The sequence below is a fragment of the Rhinoderma darwinii genome (assembly GCF_050947455.1).
Source record: "Rhinoderma darwinii isolate aRhiDar2 chromosome 1 unlocalized genomic scaffold, aRhiDar2.hap1 SUPER_1_unloc_27, whole genome shotgun sequence".
Classification (NCBI taxonomy): Eukaryota; Metazoa; Chordata; class Amphibia; order Anura; family Rhinodermatidae; genus Rhinoderma; species Rhinoderma darwinii.
Window position 1 is genome coordinate 19,068 of NW_027461664.1, and position 22,466 is coordinate 41,533.

A 22,466-nucleotide genomic window follows, 5' to 3' on the forward strand; every position below is an offset into this window, starting at 1 on the left:
GGCATATATCTATATACTGATAGCACACAGGCATATATCTATATACTGATAGTACACAGGCATATATCTATATACTGATAGCACACAGGCATATATCTATATACTGATAGTACACAGGCATATATCTATACACTGATAGTACACAGGCATACATCTATATACTGATAGTACACAGGCATATATCTATATACTGATAGCACACAGGCATATATCTATATACTGATAGTACACAGGCATATATCTATACACTGATAATACACAGGCATATATCTATATACTGATAGTACACAGGCATATATCTATATACTGATAGTACACAGGCATATATCTATATACTGATAGTACACAGCCATATATCTATATACTGATAGTACACAGGCATATATCTATATACTGATAGCACACAGGCATATATCTATATACTGATAGTACACTGGCATATATCTATATACTGATAGCACACAGGCATATATCTATATACTGATAGTACACAGGCATATATCTATATACTGATAGTACACAGGCATATATCTATATACTGATAGTACACAGGCATATATCTATATACTGATAGTACACAGGCATATATCTATACACTGATAGTACACAGGCCTATATCTATATACTGATAGCATACAGGCATATATCTATATACTGATAGTACACAGGCATATATCTATATACTAATAGAACACAGGCATATATCTATATACTGATAGTACACAGGCATATATCTATACACTGATAGTACACAGGCATATATCTATATACTGATAGTACACAGGCATATATCTATACACTGATAGTACACAGGCCTATATCTATATACTGATAGCACACAGGCATATATCTATATACTGATAGTACACAGGCATATATCTATATACTGATAGAACACAGGCATATATCTATATACTGATAGTACACAGGCATATATCTATACACTGATAGTACACAGGCATATATCTATATACTGATAGTACACAGGCATATATCTATATACTGATAGTACACAGGCATATATCTATATACTGATAATACACAGGCATATATCTATATACTGATAGTACACAGGCATATATCTATATACTGATAATACACAGGCATATATCTATACACTGATAGTACACAGGCATATATCTATATACTGATAGTACACAGGCATATATCTATATACTGATAGTACACAGGCATATATCTATATACTGATAGTACACAGGCATATATCTATATACTGATAGTACACAGGCATATATCTATATACTGATAATACACAGGCATATATCTATACACTGATAGTACACAGGCGTATATCTATATACTGATAGTATACAGGCGTATATCTATATACTGATAGTACACAGGCGTATATCTATATACTGATAGTACACAGGCATATATCTATACACTGATAGCACACAGCCATATATCTATATACTGATAGCACACAGCCATATATCTATACACTGATAGTACACAGGCATATATCTATACACTGATAGTACAGAGGCGTATATCTATATACTGATATCACACAGGCATATATCTATATACTGATAGCACACAGGCAGATATCTATATACTGATAGTACACAGGCAGATATCTATATACTGATAGTACACAGGCAGATATCTATATACTGATAGTACACAGGCATATATCTATATACTGATAGTACACAGGCGTATATCTATATACTGATAGTACACAGGCATATATCTATATACTGATAGTACACAGGCCTATATCTATACACTGATAGCACACAGGCCTATATCTATACACTGATAGTACACAGGCCTATATCTATATACTGATAGCACACAGGCATATATCTATATACTGATAGCACACAGGCATATATCTATATACTGATAGCACACAGGCATATATCTATATACTGATAGCACACAGGCATATATCTATATACTGATAGTACACAGGCATATATCTATACACTGATAATACACAGGCATATATCTATATACTGATAGTACACAGGCATATATCTATATACTGATAGTACACAGGCATATATCTATATACTGATAGTACACAGGCATATATCTATATACTGATAGTACACAGGCATATATCTATATACTGATAGTACACAGGTATATATCTATATACTGATAGTACACAGGCATATATCTATATACTGATAGCACACAGGCATATATCTATATACTGATAGTACACAGGCATATATCTATATACTGATAGTACACAGCCATATATCTATATACTGATAGTACACAGCCATATATCTATATACTGATAGTACACAGGTATATATCTATATACTGATAGCACACAGGCATATATCTATATACTGATAGCACACAGGCATATATCTATACACTGATAGAACACAGGCATATATTAGTACACAGCCATATATCTATATACTGATAGCACACAGGCATATATCTATATACTGATAGTACACAGGCATATATCTATATACTGATAGCACACAGCCATATATCTATATACTGATAGTACACAGGCGTATATCTATATACTGATAGCACACAGGCGTATATCTATACACTGATAGTACACAGGCGTATATCTATATACTGATAGTACACAGGTGTATATCTGTATACTGATAGCACTCAGCCATATATCTATATACTGATAGTACACAGGCATATATCTATATACTGATAGTACACAGGCATATATCTATATACTGATAGCACTCAGCCATATATCTATATACTGATAGTACACAGGCATATATCTATATACTGATAGTACACAGGCATATATCTATACACTGATAGCACACAGGCATATATCTATATACTGATAGTACACAGGCATATATCTATACACTGATAGTACACAGGCAGATATCTATATACTGATAGTACACAGGCATATATCTATATACTGATAGCACACAGCCATATATCTATATACTGATAGTACACAGGCGTATATCTATATACTGATAGCACACAGGCGTATATCTATACACTGATAGTACACAGGCGTATATCTATATACTGATAGTACACAGGCGTATATCTATATACTGATAGTACACAGGTATATATCTATATACTGATAGTACACAGGTATATATCTATATACTGATAGTACACAGGCATATATCTATATACTGATAGTACACAGGCATATATCTATATACTGATAGCACACAGGTATATATCTATATACTGATAGCACACAGGCATATATCTATATACTGATAGTACACAGGCATATATCTATATACTGATAGCACACAGGCATATATCTATATACTGATAGTACACAGGCATATATCTATATACTGATAGCACACAGGCATATATCTATATACTGATAGTACACAGGCATATATCTATATACTGATAGTACACAGGCATATATCTATACACTGATAGTACACAGGCATATATCTATACACTGATAGTACACATGCATATATCTATACACTGATAGTACACAGGCATATATCTATATACTGATAGCACACAGGCAGATATCTATATACTGATAGTACACAGGCAGATATCTATATACTGATAGTACACAGGCAGATATCTATACACTGATAGCACACAGGCATATATCTATATACTGATAGTACACAGGCATATATCTATATACTGATAGTACACAGGCGTATATCTATATACTGATAGTACACAGGCGTATATCTATATACTGATAGTACACAGGCGTATATCTATACACTGATAGCACACAGGCGTATATCTATACACTGATAGTACACAGGCGTATATCTATACACTGATAGTACACAGGCGTATATCTATACACTGATAGTACACAGGCATATATCTATATACTGATAGTACACAGCCGTATATCTATATACTGATAGTACACAGGCGTATATCTATATACTGATAGTACACAGGCATATATCTATACACTGATAGTACACAGGCATATATCTATATACTGATAGTACACAGGCATATATCTATATACAGATAGTACACAGGCATATATCTATACACTGATAGTACACAGGCATATATCTATACACTGATAGTACACAGGCGTATATCTATACACTGATAGTACACAGGCGTATATCTATATACTGATAGTATACAGGCGTATATCTATATACTGATAGTACACAGGCGTATATCTATATACTGATAGTATACAGGCGTATATCTATATACTGATAGTACACAGGCGTATATCTATATACTGATAGTACACAGCCATATATCTATATACTGATAGTACACAGGCATATATCTATATACTGATAGTACACAGCCATATATCTATATACTGATAGTACACAGGCATATATCTATATACTGATAGTACACAGGCATATATCTATACACTGATAGCACACAGGCGTATATCTATATACTGATAGTACACAGGCGTATATCTATATACTGATAGTACACAGGCATATATCTATACACTGATAGCACACAGGCGTATATCTATATACTGATAGTACACAGCCATATATCTATATACTGATAGCACACAGGCATATATCTATATACTGATAGTACACAGGCATATATCTATATACTGATAGAACACAGGCATATATTAGTACACAGCCATATATCTATATACTGATAGCACACAGGCATATATCTATATACTGATAGTACACAGGCATATATCTATATACTGATAGTACACAGGCATATATCTATATACTAATAGTACACAGGCATATATCTATATACTGATAGTACACAGGCATATATCTATATACTGATAGTACACAGGCATATATCTATATACTGATAGTACACAGGCATATATCTATACACTGATAATACACAGGCATATATCTATATACTGATAGTACACAGGCATATATCTATATACTGATAGTACACAGGCATATATCTATATACTGATAGTACACAGGGATATATCTATATACTGATAGCACACAGGCATATATCTATATACTGATAGTACACAGGCATATATCTATATACTGATAGCACACAGGCATATATCTATATACTGATAGTACACAGGCATATATCTATACATTGATAATACACAGGCATATATCTATATACTGATAGTACACAGGCATATATCTATACACTGATAGTACACAGGCATATATCTATATACTGATAGTACACAGGCATATATCTATACACTGATAGTACACAGGCATATATCTATATACTGATAGCACACAGGCATATATCTATATACTGATAGCACACAGGCATATATCTATATACTGATAGTACACAGGCATATATCTATATACTGATAGCACACAGGCATATATCTATATACTGATAGCACACAGGCATATATCTATACACTGATAGTACACAGGCATATATCTATATACTGATAGCACACAGGCATATATCTATATACTGATAGCACACAGGCATAAATCTATATACTGATAGCACACAGGCATATATCTATATACTGATAGCACACAGGCATATATCTATATACTGATAGTACACAGGCATATATCTATATACTGATAGCACACAGGCATATATCTATATACTGATAGTACACAGGCATATATCTATACACTGATAGTACACAGGCATATATCTATATACTGATAGTACACAGGCATATATCTATATACTGATAGCACACAGCCATATATCTATATACTGATAGTACACAGGCATATATCTATATACTGATAGCACACAGGCATACATCTATATACTGATAGTACACAGGCATATATCTATATACTGATAGTACACAGGCATATATCTATATACTGATAGTACACAGGCATATATCTATATACTGATAGTACACAGGCATATATCTATATACTGATAGTACACAGGCATATATCTATATACTGATAGCACACAGGCATATATCTATACACTGATAGCACACAGGCATATATCTATACACTGATAGTACACAGGCCTATATCTATATACTGATAGTACACAGGCATATATCTATATACTGATAGTACACAGGCATATATCTATATACTGATAGTACACAGGCATATATCTATATACTGATAGTACACAGGCATATATCTATATACTGATAGTACACAGGCATATATCTATATACTGACAGTACACAGGCATATATCTATACACTGATAGCACACAGGCATATATCTATACACTGATAGTACACAGGCCTATATCTATATACTGATAGCACACAGGCATATATCTATATACTGATAGCACACAGGCGTATATCTATACACTGATAGCACACAGGCATATATCTATATACTGATAGCACACAGGCGTATATCTATATACTGATAGTACACAGGCATATATCTATACACTGATAATACACAGGCATATATCTATACACTGATAATACACAGGCATATATCTATATACTGATAGTACACAGGCATATATCTATATACTGATAGTACACAGGCATATATCTATATACTGATAGTACACAGGCATATATCTATACACTGATAATACACAGGCATATATCTATATACTGATAGTACACAGGCATATATCTATATACTGATAGTACACAGGCATATATCTATATACTGATAGCACACAGGCATATATCTATATACTGATAGTACACAGGCATATATCTATATACTGATAGTACACAGGCATATATCTATACACTGATAGTACACAGGCCTATATCTATATACTGATAGCACACAGGCATATATCTATATACTGATAGTACACAGGCCTATATCTATATACTGATAGCACACAGGCATATATCTATATACTGATAGCACACAGGCATATATCTATATACTGATAGTACACAGGCATATATCTATACACTGATAATACACAGGCTTATATCTATATACTGATAGTACACAGGCATATATCTATACACTGATAGCACACAGGCATATATCTATACACTGATAGTACACAGGCCTATATCTATATACTGATAGCACACAGGCATATATCTATATACTGATAGTACACAGGCATATATCTATATACTGATAGTACACAGGCATATATCTATACACTGATAATACACAGGCTTATATCTATATACTGATAGTACACAGGCATATATCTATATACTGATAGTACACAGGCATATATCTATACACTGATAATACACAGGCATATATCTATATACTGATAGTACACAGGCATATATCTATATACTGATAGTACACAGGCATATATCTATACACTGATAATACACAGGCATATATCTATATACTGATAGCACACAGGCATATATCTATACACTGATAATACACAGGCTTATATCTATATACTGATAGTACACAGGCATATATCTATATACTGATAGCACACAGGCATATATCTATACACTGATAATACACAGGCTTATATCTATATACTGATAGTACACAGGCTTATATCTATATACTGATAGTACACAGGCATATATCTATATACTGATAGTACACAGGCATACATGTATATACTGATAGTACACAGGCATACATGTATATACTGATAGTACACAGGCATATATCTATATACTGATAGTACACAGGCATATATCTATATACTGATAGTACACAGGCATATATCTATATACTGATAGTACACAGGCATATATCTATATACTGATAGTACACAGGCATATATCTATAAACTGATAGTACACAGGCATATATCTATATACTGATAGTACACAGGCATATATCTATATACTGATAGTACACAGGCAGATATCTATATACTGATAGTACACAGGCATATATATACATACCAGTATATTAGCCTGTGCACTGATAGTACACAGGCAGCTGTTAGGACATACCTCAATATGCCCTAACAACAGGAAATATGGTAGGACAGCCCTGGGGTCCTTCAATGGACCCTGGGCTGTCTGCCCATATATGGTATGTCCCTCAATCGCGTCACAGGGATTCCTGCGATGCGATCCAAGGGGCATCTCCCTTTCTCCTGAATGCTGCAGTCCGCTGTGATCGCAGCATTCAGGGGAATAGCGGCGGAGATGAGAGGTTTCTCTGATCTCCGCCGTTATAGAGCGGGGCTGCGGATGCGTAATACAACCATTGCCCCGCTCCTGACATAAGTGAGAGCGCGGTCAGCATGAGGTGATGCGGCCGGCGCTGCACTATAATAAGCGGCGGTGCAGGCACTGAAGACAGAACATGGGGGTGTTTTGCAGCGCGCCCGCCATGTTCTGTCTTCAGTGCCGGCAATCATTAGTGCAGCGCTGGCCGCAACGCATCATCCTGACCCCGCGCACTCGTCATGACTCAGGAGCGGGGCAATGACTATCACACAGCCGCAGCCCCGCTCTCATACATTCATGTGTTACTATACTGAGCTGTGCGGCCGCAGAGCTAAGTATCGAAATACATGACATAACGGTATCTAAACAGTATGGAAGTTTCGAGGCATCGTGCATCCCTAACGGTCATAGATGTGGTCATAGATTTTGGTGGTTTCTTATGTTGATCTGTTAGATTCTTCGCACTCTCTGCTGTATTGTACTGAATTGTTACATATGTGAAATCAGGGGGAAGATCTGACTATTATTAAAACAGAGGATGAAGAAGAAGAGCGAGTGAGGGTCGATCAACCGTGTAAGAGTGAACCGGAGGAGGAAATTCCAGGAGGTGTTACCAGAGGTCAGTAATAATGAATTAAGAAAGTGAACTCCGTGGTTTATTAAGCAGGACCTGCTGTGTTATTTGTTGTTGTTTTTTTAACCACATTCCTCCCCTTATACTTGGCGTCCTCCAGATTCCAACGCTGTCATTTTCTTTTTTGCCCCCCTCCATGTTGTTCCACTACAGCCCTTACTCCGTTTTGCACCTAACATATGCGTGTTGTAATTAAAGGTACAAAGAGGAGACACCATCTCTCCTCAGTAGGCGTTGCCTCACTTTTTGTTGTGACGCTGTCCAATCAGAGCGGACCGCTTCACAGCGATGCAGAAAACCTGCTGATTTTGTGAAATTTCCTGCAGGTCTTTTGCATCGCTGTGAGGCTGTCCACTATGATTAGATAGCGTCACAGCAATGAGCGAGTCAACATCTACTGAGGAGAGAAAAGGTCTTCTCCTTTCTGTTCTCTTTAAGGTGGGGTTCCTCCTTAGTTCTACATTACAGTAACACGTCAGACAATGTGTTATACATAGTGCAGGACCTGAGGGAGCTGTGACTGCACATAGAAGTTCTCTACAAGGTGTTCTATGAATCCGGTCATGCACTAGGCTTAGCATCAGATTTTGGGGGGCAGCGGCTGCGATTAACAGCTGCACTCTAGGCCGAGATCTAGGAAAGCTCAGTTCAACCACTTACAGAGAATGTGTCATCAGAAAATGATCTATTGTTTAAATCAATTTTCGTTTAAACATATTTTTTATGATTTTTTGGTGCGTTTTTTTATATTATTTTTTTGTCTTTATCTAATCTTGCAGTTTGCCCTCTGGCCAATGAGTCTCATAGTAGACTGCTCCTTACAGTTCTCAGCAGTCATCTCATTATCATCACAGGCAGGATTACACTGACAGGTAACATCTATATATGTAGATAACAAAGAATCCACCATTCATAATAGACTGACCCTTCCTGTTCTGTAGAGATCATTTCTCAGCACTCATCTCCTTATCATCACAGGCAGGATTACACTGACAGGTAACATCTATATATAGATAATACAGAATCCACCATTCATAATGGACTGACCCTTCCTGTTCTGTAGAGATCATTTCTCAGCAGTCATCTCATTATCATCACAGGCAGGATTACACTGACAGGTAACATCTATATATAGATAATACAGAATCCACCATTCATAATGGACTGACCCTTCCTGTTCTGTATAGATCACTTCTCATCACACCTCTCATTATCATCACAGGCAGGATTACACTGACAGGTAACATCTATATATGTAGATAACAAAGAATCCACCATTCATAATAGACTGACCCTTCCTGTTCTGTAGAGATCATTTCTCAGCACTCATCTCATTATCATCACAGGCAGGATTACACTGACAGGTAACATCTATATATAGATAATACAGAATCCACCATTCATAATGGACTGATCCTTCCTGTTCTGTATAGATCATTTCTCAGCAGTCATCTCATTATCATCACAGGCAGGATTACACTGACAAGTAACATCTATATATAGATAATACAGAATCCACCATTCATAATAGACTGATCCTCCCTGTTCTGTAGAGAACATTTCTCAGCACTCATCTCATTATCGTCACAGACAGGATTACACTGACAGGTAACATCTATATATAGATAATACAGAATCCACCATTCATAATGGACTGACCCTTCCTGTTCTGTATAGATCACTTCTCATCACACCTCTCATTATCATCACAGGCAGGATTACACTGACAGGTAACATCTATATATGTAGATAACAAAGAATCCACCATTCATAATAGACTGACCCTTCCTGTTCTGTAGAGATCATTTCTCAGCACTCATCTCATTATCATCACAGGCAGGATTACACTGACAGGTAACATCTATATATAGATAATACAGAATCCACAATTCATAATGGACTGACCCTTCCTGTTCTGTATAGATCACTTCTCATCACACCTCTCATTATCATCACAGGCAGGATTACACTGACAGGTAACATCTATATATGTAGATAACAAAGAATCCACCATTCATAATAGACTGACCCTTCCTGTTCTGTAGAGATCATTTCTCAGCAGTCATCTCATTATCATCACAGGCAGGATTACACTGACAGGTAACGTGTATATATAGATAACACAGGATCCACCATTCATAATGTACCATCTCATTATCATTACAGGCAGGGTTACACTGACAGGTTACACCTATATATATATATATATATATATATATATATATATATATATATATATATATATATATATACTATAGAACAGGGTATAGGAGCGGCACTGTGTAGATAGCCAAGAAACGGTTGGTGCTAGCTTCAAAAATTAAGGAGTGACGTACTCCTCATACATATATCCAAGAAAAGAGACTAGAAGCAGCACTCAGCAAAAAATGTGAATTTATTCACCCAACACAGCCCTGTGTTAGACAACATATAGGCTAAAACGGCCAGAAAGATATAACTGACAATAGCTGGACGCAATAGTACAATCATGTAGAGGCTGAAAAAGCTAGCACATACCCTGGGACATGATAAGGAGTGCAGGAGATCAAAAAAGTGGATGGATGAATGAACGCCTCGACGCGCGTTTCGCCCTGTAGACCGGCTTCGTCAGAGTTATATCTTTCTGGCCATTTGAGCCTATATGTTGTCTTTGGATGCTTCTAGCTTCACTTTTCATGTATTGCTATATATTTTGTAGGCAATGATAGACCTTATTGTCTATCTCTGCATATTGTCATAATCAGCTGGTAGCTCTATACTACGTGTGGGCCTTATTACCTTATACCCATGGGTTTATAATTCTGTCATATGAACTATCTGAGCGTGGTTTGGTCATCCTTGTATGGTTGACTCTGTTTGTCTATGGTCTATGCCATCTGACCCTGCTGTATATATCTCCGTGTATGATGTATCCCATCTTTTATTCCATTATATGTTATTGGTGATTATATTTAATAAAGATTTTTTGTACTTTTGTATATCATTCAGTATACTATTTCTTTAAGGGCTATGTCCCTTCATGGTTCGCTTCTAGGTTGTCTACTTGCAATAAGGGACCCCAGCATACACCATTTTTTGGTGTGAGGTTTTGTTTAGGTTGTCTCAGCTTGAAGAATAGGCCAATGTTTTTGCAGTATTTAGAAAATCTGAGGAGAGCATATATCAAAATTTGCCTATGCATCTAATTTGGGGTGATAATGGAGCATTTATCTTCCCTCTTCCATAAAGTAACTCACCTCTAGTGATGGCTCTAGCTCTGGCATAAGCTCTATGTAGGGACTTTTTAGGGTACCCACGTGCGCAAAATTTGTCAAAGTTTGTCACATTCAGATTGGAAGGACTTCTCATCGGAGCAGTTTCTTTTCGCTCTGAGATACTGTCCTATGGGAATACCCTTTTTCAGGGCCGGAGGGTGGAAACTTTCCCAATGTAGGAAATTGTTGGTAGCAGTAGTCTTCTGATAGATGTCGGTGTGCACACTGCCACCAGGGTCCAGCGAGATTTTGAGATCCAGGAAATTAATTTCTTTCTCGTGTATTTCGTAAGTGAATTTCATGCCTATGTCATTGATGTTGAGAATCTCCATAAAGTCCAAGAAAAGTGATTTGTCCCCATCCCAAAAAATAAGAATATCATCAATGTATCGACCCCAGAATAAAATGTGACAGGTAAAAAAACATAAATCATCCGTGAAAACAAAACTATCTTCCCACCACCGTAAAAAAAGATTAGCATATGTGGGTGCACAAACTGTGCCCGTGGCACTGCCTTTTATTTGATGGTAAAATTCGCCATCGAACATAAAATTATTGTGGGATAAAATAATTTTAAGTAGTCAAATAATGAATCCATTGTGTGCTTGGAACTGAGTGCCCTTCGTGCTCAAAAAATATTGAACAGCAGTTAAACCAAGATCGTGTCTAATGTTAGTGTATAGAGATTCAACATCAATGCTGGCTATTAAGGTGGTGGCTGTAACAGAAATCCCCTGGATCCTGGTGACAGTGTCCTTAGTATCTCTAAGATAGGAGGGCAAGGCTGTGACAAAGGATTAGAGCATCTCATCTACTTATAACTAATCCCTTGCGTGAGGTTATCGTTCCCCGAAACGATAGGTCTGCCTGGTATTGGACGAGATGTTTTATGAACCTTAGGCAAGGCGTAGAATGTTGAAAGGGTTGGATTAGGATTAAACATTCTTTTAAACTCATCCTGTGTGATGAGAAACTGTGATTTTGCCTCCGAAAGTAAGGAATGTAATTCACTAGTGAACTGTTCGGTAGGATTTTTTGCAAGAATGGTATAAGTGGACACATGATCTAAAAGTCTGTGGACCATAGATGTGTAATCATCCCTATCCATAACGACAGTGTTACCCCCCTTGTCAGATGGCTTAACAATGATGGATTCATTCTTAGAGAGTTCATCCAATGCAACCTGCTCCATATGACTGAGGTTACCAAAGACTTTGGATTTAGCGTATTTTAACCCTCGTAGATCTGCACTGACAATCCTGACAAATATGTCGATGTGGCCATATTGGGAGAACGGTGGTTTCATGTGTGACTTTGGTCGCAAAGACGAGAAAGGACCCGTGGCCATAGTAGCTCCAAATTCATTTTCATTAAGAAGTGCTTCGAGGTCAGTAAGAGTCCTCAATTCATTGGTAGTATTTGGAGTGTTCGGAGAAGGGTTAACTTTAAAATGTTTAAGTAGAGCTAACTTCCGTGCAAATAAATTTAGATCTTTGGTCCAAGTGAATTCGTCATAGCCAGGGGTGGGAGGGTATGAAAGGCCTTTCTGTAGAAGCGCCATCTGATATGGGTTCAGTTGGAAAGAAGATAAATGATATATCTGCATTCTGTCATTTTTAGTCATCAGGTCCCCTGACTTCAAGTCCCTCAACTCACCTGATTCCAACCCAAATTGGGTGGTCCTAAAAAAGGAAACGGAGTATTTAGAGTAGATGGACTCTTCCCAGTGCCACTTGACACTGTAATGCTTGCTCCCAATGGTCCAGTGTTTTTCCCCGCTGTGAAGGGGGTGGTAACCGTATTGGTTGTGAACATAGTGGGTAAAGCATAGGAGGAGGAAGAAGAGGGAGCCGACATGGGTACTCTGGATGGATTTTCTTGGCCAGGTTGTATAGGGCATATTTGTTTATTTACTTTAAGAGGTAAAAAGGTTCTTTTTGGAGGATTATATCTCCTGTTATTGGTTTTTCGCTTTGTCCCCAGTCTCTTATCCTCAAGGGATGGCCTAGGGTCATCTGTACCGGAGATATCAGATTCAGAGTAGTCAGTAGATCTAATTTCACGATGGATAACAGGGTGTGTGTGTTTACGGAATGAATACGCTTGTCCCGTTTCAAAGTCTTTGCGGTCTCGTATATATTTACGGTGTTGCGTTCCTTCATTTCTCTTTGCAGGCTTTCCATATTTCTTTGTAGTTTGATTTCACAGTTGTTATATTCGGATGTGGTACTGAAGATTTTAATATCCTCAATTTCCTTTTGCAACTGGAGGTTAATTTGATCAAAGGCACTTTTTTCAAAGTCCAAGGGGTAGTGAAGCATGCGTAGAGAATTATCGGTTAGAAGGTCTTCCCACCCTTTAAGGATGTGCGCCGACTTTTTGTGCGCAGGCGCGCCCTCCTGGATTTCTGATTGGTGCAGTCCATTGGCCATTCTGATTGGCCTTACGACCCGCTCGTCTCACTATTGACGGCCGGTCTGTTTAGCCTCTTTTCATTGGGTCCCTGCGGACCGACGCCCACTGTCATGGCGGACCGAGGCTTTAAAAGGGTGTGGATCCACAATACGCCGTCAGTAGCCCCATATGAACCCCTGAGGACGCTACGTTCGTAGCGAAACATGTCGGGGGGGCTTCTCGCTATGTTTTATACGCAATGTCTCACTGACTGTCAGCCGCTGCTATGATCTTGTTTTGCAATTTCAGCGTACTGCAGACGCTGTCTAAACACTGACCCATTACACTGGACTGACTGTTTGCATCTCAGCACGCAGATCTTCTACTGCCAGTGAGCATTGGCTCGTTTTTAAACGAGTGTCGTTTTGTCTTTGATCATTTACTTATTTAATCATACCCAATAAAAGTTATATTTTATCTTATTGAATACTCCTGTATCTGGCTGGAAACAAGGGCAACCCTTCTCTATTTTGCCTAACCGCAGATTAGTTTCACTTTGTTACAGTGTTGTGCCTGCCAGCCAGCGGGGTCTCCCTTTCCCTTTTTTGCTATAAAAACCACATCAAAAACCTCTTGATTACACTTGATTTTGCGTGTTTGTGTGTGTGTGTGGGGGGGGGGGGGGGGGGGGGTGCTTGCCGCTGATTCTTCAAAAGAGCTGATAAGCGGCTATGAAGTATCAGCGGCGCGCGTTAACACTCCGCTCTGCCCCACACACAGCTCTGCAGGCACGAGAAAAGTGTTAAAGGGATCGTCCAGTAAAACATGGCGCCGCACCTGTCCTCAGGTCGGGTGTGGTATTACAGCTCTGTCCTATTCACTTCAATGGAGGTGAACTGCAATACCAGACACAACCTGAGGACAGGTGCGGCGCTGTGTCTCCAATCCGGACACCCCTTCTGTCCTGAGATGACCCGACGGGGGAGGAGGGTGTCAGAGCCACCCACCGCCATCACTGCAGACAGAACCACAACTACGGCATGAGGGCAGGGCACTGTCTCTTGTTATGGACAGATTTATAGTCACGTGAACCCCGTCTGATGAACCGGTAACCTAGGTCCGATCACATGACAGAGGGGGATCACCAAAAACCCTGTGAACCCTCAGCCCATCAATCCAGCCCTTTCCTGGTTATATCTGCTTCTGGGAAAGCTGGGTGACCACCATTACCCCTCCTACTGGAGTGTGAGAGGTTCATTAGTCACATCCCCAAACATACTCCAGTAGGAGGGGTAATTGTCGTCACCCAGCTTTCCCAGACCCCTGAACGGTAAATCTCTCTAGTTGTGCTGAGACTGTTTGGGAATGTGACAGGGGTCTGGGAAAGCTGGGTGACCACACTAACACCGGGCATATTATCACCCAGCATTCCCAGGACAGTTACATCATGTGTCCTTTATACAGAGTCTCCTGCACGACTACAGGGGGGGCCGTCGGGTGTGGGGGGGGTCACGAGAGCGGGGGTCTGTGAGATAGAGAGTGGGACAGACACACACATCTTACATGCAGTGCAGCTGGTCTTCATGATGGCGCCTGCTCTCTCCCTGCAAACAGCTGCTCTGCTGTGTGACTCTGACCTGCGTCTGCGCAGTACAGAGCCAGAGAGCAGATACAATGGACGGGAGCCGTTCATTGACTCCTATGCATTGTAGCTGCCGTATTCCATCTCTGTATGTGTCGTTAATCAACACATACAGAGATGAAAAAAAAAATGGTAGCCCCCATAGAGAAGAAAAAGAAAGAAAAAAATAAAAAGTACAACACAAATAAATACAATTTATTTTAATGACCTACTAAAAGCAATATTATATAAAAAATAAAATTTTCCGTGACACCTTAAGGACGCAGCCTAGATTTTTCAAATCTGACATATTTCATTTTATGTGGTAATAACGTCGGAATGCTTAAACCTACCCAAGCGATTCTGAGATTGTTTTCTTGTGACACATTGGGCTTTATGTTCGTGGTAAAATTTGGACGATATATTCAGTCTTCATTTGTGAAAAATTGCAAAATTTTGAGAAAATTTACAAGAAATAGCATTTTTCAGAATTTAAATGCATCTGCTTGTAAAACAGACGGTTATACCACCCAAAATAGTTACTAGTTCACATTTCCCATATGTCTACTTTAGATTGGCATTGTTTTTTGAACATTCTGTTATTTTTCTTGGACGTTACAAGGCTTAGAACATAAACCGCAATTTCTCATATTCTTAAGAAAATTTCAAAAGCCTTTTTTTGAAGGTACCAGTTCAGTGCTGAAGTGGATTTGAGGGGCCTATGTATTAGAAACCCCCATAAAACACCCCATTTTAAAAACTAGACCCTTCAAAGTATTCAAATCAGCATTTAGAAGTTTTTTAACCCTTCAGGCATTTCACAGGAATTAAAGCAAAGTGGAAATGAAATTTGCAAATTTAATTTTTTCAGCTGAATTTCAATTTTATTCAATTTTTTTCTGTAACAAAGAAGGTTTTACCAGAGAAACACTACTAAATATGTATTGTCCAGATTCTGCAGTTTTTAGAAATGTCCCACATGTGTCTCTAGTGCGCTCGTGGACTAAAACACAAGCCCCAGAAGCAAAGAAGCACCTAGTGCATTTTGAGGCCTCTTTTTTATTAGAATATATTTTAGGCAGCATGCCAGGTTTGAAGAGGTGTTGAGGTGCCAAAACAGTAGGAATCCCCAAAAAGTGACCCCATTTCGGAAACTACACCCCTCAAGGAATTAATTTATGGTTGTTGTTACCATTTTGACCGCACAGTTTTTACACAGCACATATTTGAATTGGGCTGTGAAATTAAAAAAATGAAATTTTTTCCAATAAGATGTCATTTTTGATAAAAATTTCTTATTTTCACAGGGAACAAAATACCCCATTTTGTTGCCCAATTTGTCCTGAATGCAGCAATACCCCATTTGTGGTGATAAACTGCCGTTTGGGCCCATGGGAGGCCTCAGAAGGGAAGGAGTGCTGTGTGTTCTTTGGAGTGCAGATTTTGCTGGATTGGTTTTCGGGTTCCATGTCGCATTTGCAGAGCCCCAGAGGTATCAAAGCAATGGAAACCCACCAGAAGTGACCCCATTTTGGAAACTACACCCCTCAAGGAATTCATTTATGGGTGTTGTGACCATTTTGACCCCATAGTTTTTTCACAGAACTTATTTGAATTGGACTGGGAATTCAAACAAAATTAATTTTTTCCAATAATATGTAGTTTTGGGTGAAAATGTCTTATTTTCACAAGAAATAAAATACCCCATTTTGTTGCCCAATTTGTCCTGAGTGCGGCAATGCCCAATTTGTGGTGATAAACTGACGTTTGGGCCCATGTGAGGCATCAGAAGGAAAGGACCACCATTTGGCCTACTGAAGCTTTTCTGGTGCTAAGTCATGTATGCAGAAGCCCCTGAGGCACCAGTACAGTTGAAACCCCCGAGAAGTGACCCCATTTTAAAAACGACACCCCTTAAGACTAGAGGTGTAGTGAGCATTTTGACCCCACAGGTACTGTGTAAAAGATAATGCGCAGCAGATGGTGCAGAGTGAGATTTGCAATTTTATATATATATATATATGGCATGTCAGTGTCCGATGTAGTGTGCCCAGCATGCGCCACCGGAGATATACACCCCATAAGATGTAATGTGGGTTCTCCTGGGTACGGCAATACCCTACATGTGGCTGTTATCAGCTGCCTGGGCACACAGCAGGGCTCAGAAGGGAAAGACGAGGGGGGATAAGCTGTGCGGAGTGCATCAGGGTAAGTAAAACTGGGGTAGATTAAAAATCAAGGGATGTATGATACATTTTAAAACAATCTTTTATACAGAGCTCTGGTTTTTCAGGACACGTGTCACATTGGTATATTGTGTCCCTCCTTATCCCCCTCTTATAGCAGACTCTGCACCCCTTTTGACTCTTTCCCTTTCCACCGGTTTGGGAACTTCTCCTGGAAAGTGTTGCCGCCCTGGTACGATGCGTGTGGCCCCGCTTCCAGAAGTACTGGGTGCCCCCCCTTCCTGGTCCCTAAAGATTAGTTTCTTGATAACCACCTCTTGAAATTCCAGGAAAGTTCCCGTCTGGCCTGTACATCGACGTAGCACGTAACGCATTGTACAATGCCATCTGTATGATGTGCCCGGCCAGCTTCTTATACCACACCGCATGGCGCTGTAGGGCTTCAGGACTTGATTTGACAAGTCCATCCCTCCCAAGTACCTATTGTAGTCCAGGATGCAGTCTGGTTTGGGGGTGGCCTTTCCTTCATGTATCCTAAATCTGTAGGTATACCCTGATTCACTCTCACAGCTTATACATCTTCACGCCATACCTTGCCCTCTTACCCGGCAGGTACTCGCGGAATTGAACCCTCCCTTTAAAATGTACCAGGGACTCATCAATAGAAATACAATTCTCGGGGGTGAATGCTGGGAAAACCGGGCACTGGCACGGTCTAATAGGGGTCTCCGTTTATACAAACGGTCAAAACTGGGGTCATCTCGGGGTGGGCACGGCTCATTATCAGTATAATGTAAGAAGCAAAGTATTGCCTAATTTATTTATTTTTTTAGGTTCCAGTTCAGTTCTGAAGTTGCTTTGAGGGGCCCATATATTAGAAACCCCCATCAAACACCCCATTTTAGAAACTAGACCCCTCAAAGTATTCACAACAGCATTTAGAAAGTTTATGAACCCTTTAGGTGTTTCACAGGAATTTAGAGCAAAGTAGAGGTGAAATTTACATATTTATTTTTGTCAGAAAATCCTTTTTATGCAATTTTTTTTCTATAACACAAAAGGATTTATCAGAGAAACGCAACTCAAAATGTATTGCCCAGATTCTGCAGTTTTGATAAATATCCCACATGTGGCCCTAGTGCGGTAATGGACTGAAGCACCGGCCTCAGAAGCAAAGGAAGACCTAGTGGATTTTGAGGCCTCCTTTATATTAGGCACCATGTCCGGTTTGAAGAGGTCTTGTGGTGCCAAAACAGTGGAAACCCCCCAAAAGTGACCCCAATTTTGAAACTAGACCCCCTTGAGTAATTCATTGTAGTTTTCTTGGGGGGCATGCGGCTGTTTGATCAGTTTTTATTCTATTTTTAGGTGGCGTGGTGACTAAAAACAGCAATTCTACTATTGTTTTTTCATTCTTTTTTTTTTACTGCGTTCACCGTGCGCTATAAATGACATTCACTTTATTCTGCGGGGCGATACGATTACGGCGATACCGGATGTTTATAGTTTTTTTTATGTATTATGGCGTTTGCACAATAAAATAAGTTTTGTAAACAATCATTTACTTTTTGTGTTACCTTATTCTAAGAGCCAGAACTTCTTTATTTTTCCATCAAGAAAGCCGTGCGAGGACTTATTTTTTGCGTAACGAACTGTAGTTTCGATCAGGACCATTTTTCGGTACATGCGACTTTTTGATCTCTTTTTCTTCAATTTTTTGGGATGTGAAGTGACCAAACAATTGTGATTGTGGTACGGTCTATTATTATTTTATTTTACGGCGTTCACCGTGCGGGATAAATAACGAAATCATTTTGTAGTTCAGGCCGTTACGGACGCGGCGATACCAATTATGTATAGTTTGTTTGTTTATATATTTTTATTAATAATAAATGACTGATAAGGGAAAAAGGGGGATTTTTACTTTTAATACTTTTTAAAACTTTTATTTTCTTATTTTTACACATCTTTTTTTAACTATTTTTTAACTTTATTACTTTGTCCCACTAGGGGACTTGAGGGCAGGAGGCCCTGATCGCAATTCTAATACACTGCACTACATGCGTAGTGCAGTGTATTAGAACTGTCAGCTACTCACTGACAGCAAGCATAGTGGGTCCTGACGTTGTCAGGAACCACTAGGCTTCCGTCTATGGCATAGCCGGACGCCATTGTTTGGTGTCCGGTTGCCATAGTCACCATCGCCGGCCGCTATCGTGTAGCAGGCCGGCGATGGCGGATTAACCCCTAAGAAGCCGCGATCGCTATTGAACGCGGCTTCTGAGGGGTTAATCAGCGGGGAAGCTTCGCGATCGGTCCCGGCACATTGAGCAGTGATAGTCTGCTGTCGGAAACAGCAGCTATCACAGCTCATGAACGCGCCCCGCGTGAACGGCGCCGTGTTTACTCCATGACCTACTATTAGGTCACTGAGCACGAACGCTACAGTTAGCATGACCTAATAGTAGGTCATGGAGCGTTAAGGCGTTAAAGAACTGCAACAGTGTGTATATATGTATGTGTATATATGTATGTATGTGTATGTGTGTGTATGTATGTGGATATATGTATGTGTGTGTATGTATGTGTATATATGTATGTATGTGTGTGTATATATGTATGTGTATGTATGTATGTGTGTGTGTATATATGTATGTGTGTATGTATGTGTATATATGTGTATGTATGTATGTGTATGTATGTGTATGTATGTATGTGTATATATGTATGTGTGCATGTATGTGTGTATGTATGTGTATATATGTATGTGTGTATGTATGTGTATATATGTATGTGTGTATGTATGTGTGTATATATATATGTGTATATATTTATATATATATATAACATACGCACACACACACATAAATAACGGGTAAATCTATTTTAAAAAATTACAAAATTGTTTATTTTTCAATTTTTTTTGGGATTTTTCTGCTCATAATAAAATTGTAAAATATGGAATTAATTAAACTAATCTAGAAAATGAAAGCCTCATAAGTCTTGTAAAAATCAAAGTTAAAATAGTTGTGATATTCAAAGCGGTTGCAAAGTTATTATCGTCTAAAGAAGTGCAAATCAGAAACGGAAAATGTGACCTGGACGCAGGGGCATCAATGACCCCTGGTCATGACAGGGTTAATTATGTACCGAAAATACAATTGACAAAATCTACAATCAATATATATATAAAGTATTTTTCGGACTATAAGGCGCAGTTTTTAGCAAGAATAAATCTTGCTAACAAGTCCCTGCGTGTTATAGTCGGCAGTGCCGGGCCCCCTGACCGCTCCTTACTTAACCCCTTCCCGACCCGTGATGTGCCAGCACATCATCAGGCGGGGGAGGGGATGATGTATGGAGCGGGCTCACGCGCTGAGCCTGCCCCATACACTGCAGGTGTCAGCTTCTGACACGCTGCACTACCGGCTAGGAACAGAGATGGCGCTGTTTAACTAGTTAAATACTGTGGTCAATAGCGACCGCAGCATTTATATTGGTTTTCCTACGAAGGACATTTATGACATATCCACAGGTGTAATATCTCTAGAACGGGGCCCCCTAAGCCCCATTCCATCTTACCCGGCTCCGCGGTCTTCCGGCCACTTCACTTCCTGGTTACATGTTCGAGGTACGCAAACAGCGTAACTCTCTGAGCTACGCAGTTTCCGCAACTCCCATAGAACTGAATAGTAGTTACGGCTACAGAGTAGCACGCTACGCTGCTTCTATAACTGACATTCACTACTATGGGAGTTCCGGAAACAGCGTAGCTCAGCGAGTTACGCTGTTTCCGTAACTCATCCATGTATTGCAGTGTATTGTACCAGCGATCTAATGATCACTGGTTCAAGTCCCCTAGGGGAACTAATAAAATGTGTGTAAAAAAAAATAATCTAAAGTTAAAAAAAAACATTTCCCATTTTCCCCAAGCACAATGTAAAAATAAAAAAATAATAATAAAATTGGTATCGCTGCATCTGTAAAAGTCCGGAACTATTACAACATGGCATTATTTGACTCACACAGTGAACGGTGTAAAAATGTTTTATTTAAAACCCCCGACTGTCTGTATTCTTCTACCATATTACGTTATAAATGGCCGCTCTGTTGTAACGGTTCACTGGGATACGCTTCTTGTGATGTCATCTAGAATGTGGGCAGATTCTATTTCTCTGAGCGTGACGTCCTCTAGAGAATCTGAGCGTGATGTCATGTGAAGGGCGGGGCCTGTGATCTGCATGTGTTCCGTTTGCACATAATGGCCCTCAGGTTGTGACATCATCAAGTTTATAAATTGGGGTCACACATTGACCGCGGTGTCAGTTTCTCTTGCTGGCTCTCATCATGGACGTGTCTCATATGA

The 22,466-nt window shown here is 39.1% G+C and overlaps 1 protein-coding gene and 1 long non-coding RNA gene across 7 annotated transcripts in view; one reads left to right on the plus strand and one right to left on the minus strand.

The window, feature by feature from the left end:
- LOC142671136 (oocyte zinc finger protein XlCOF8.4-like) overlaps positions 1-22,466 on the plus strand; it is a 143,101-nt gene that overhangs the window by 19,053 nt on the left and 101,582 nt on the right. For 2 of the 4 annotated variants that reach the window (XM_075847151.1, XM_075847153.1), the window contains 2 exons: positions 8,519-8,630; positions 9,425-9,517. In XM_075847151.1, coding sequence (XP_075703266.1) covers positions 8,519-8,630; positions 9,425-9,517 — 205 coding nt within the window. The remainder of the gene's footprint in view (positions 1-8,518; positions 8,631-9,424; positions 9,518-22,466) is intronic. The other 2 variants (XM_075847154.1, XM_075847152.1) reach the window with 1 other exon arrangement.
- LOC142671140 (uncharacterized) overlaps positions 1-22,466 on the minus strand; it is a 153,080-nt gene that overhangs the window by 2,237 nt on the left and 128,377 nt on the right. The gene's annotated exons all lie outside the window — the stretch shown is intronic.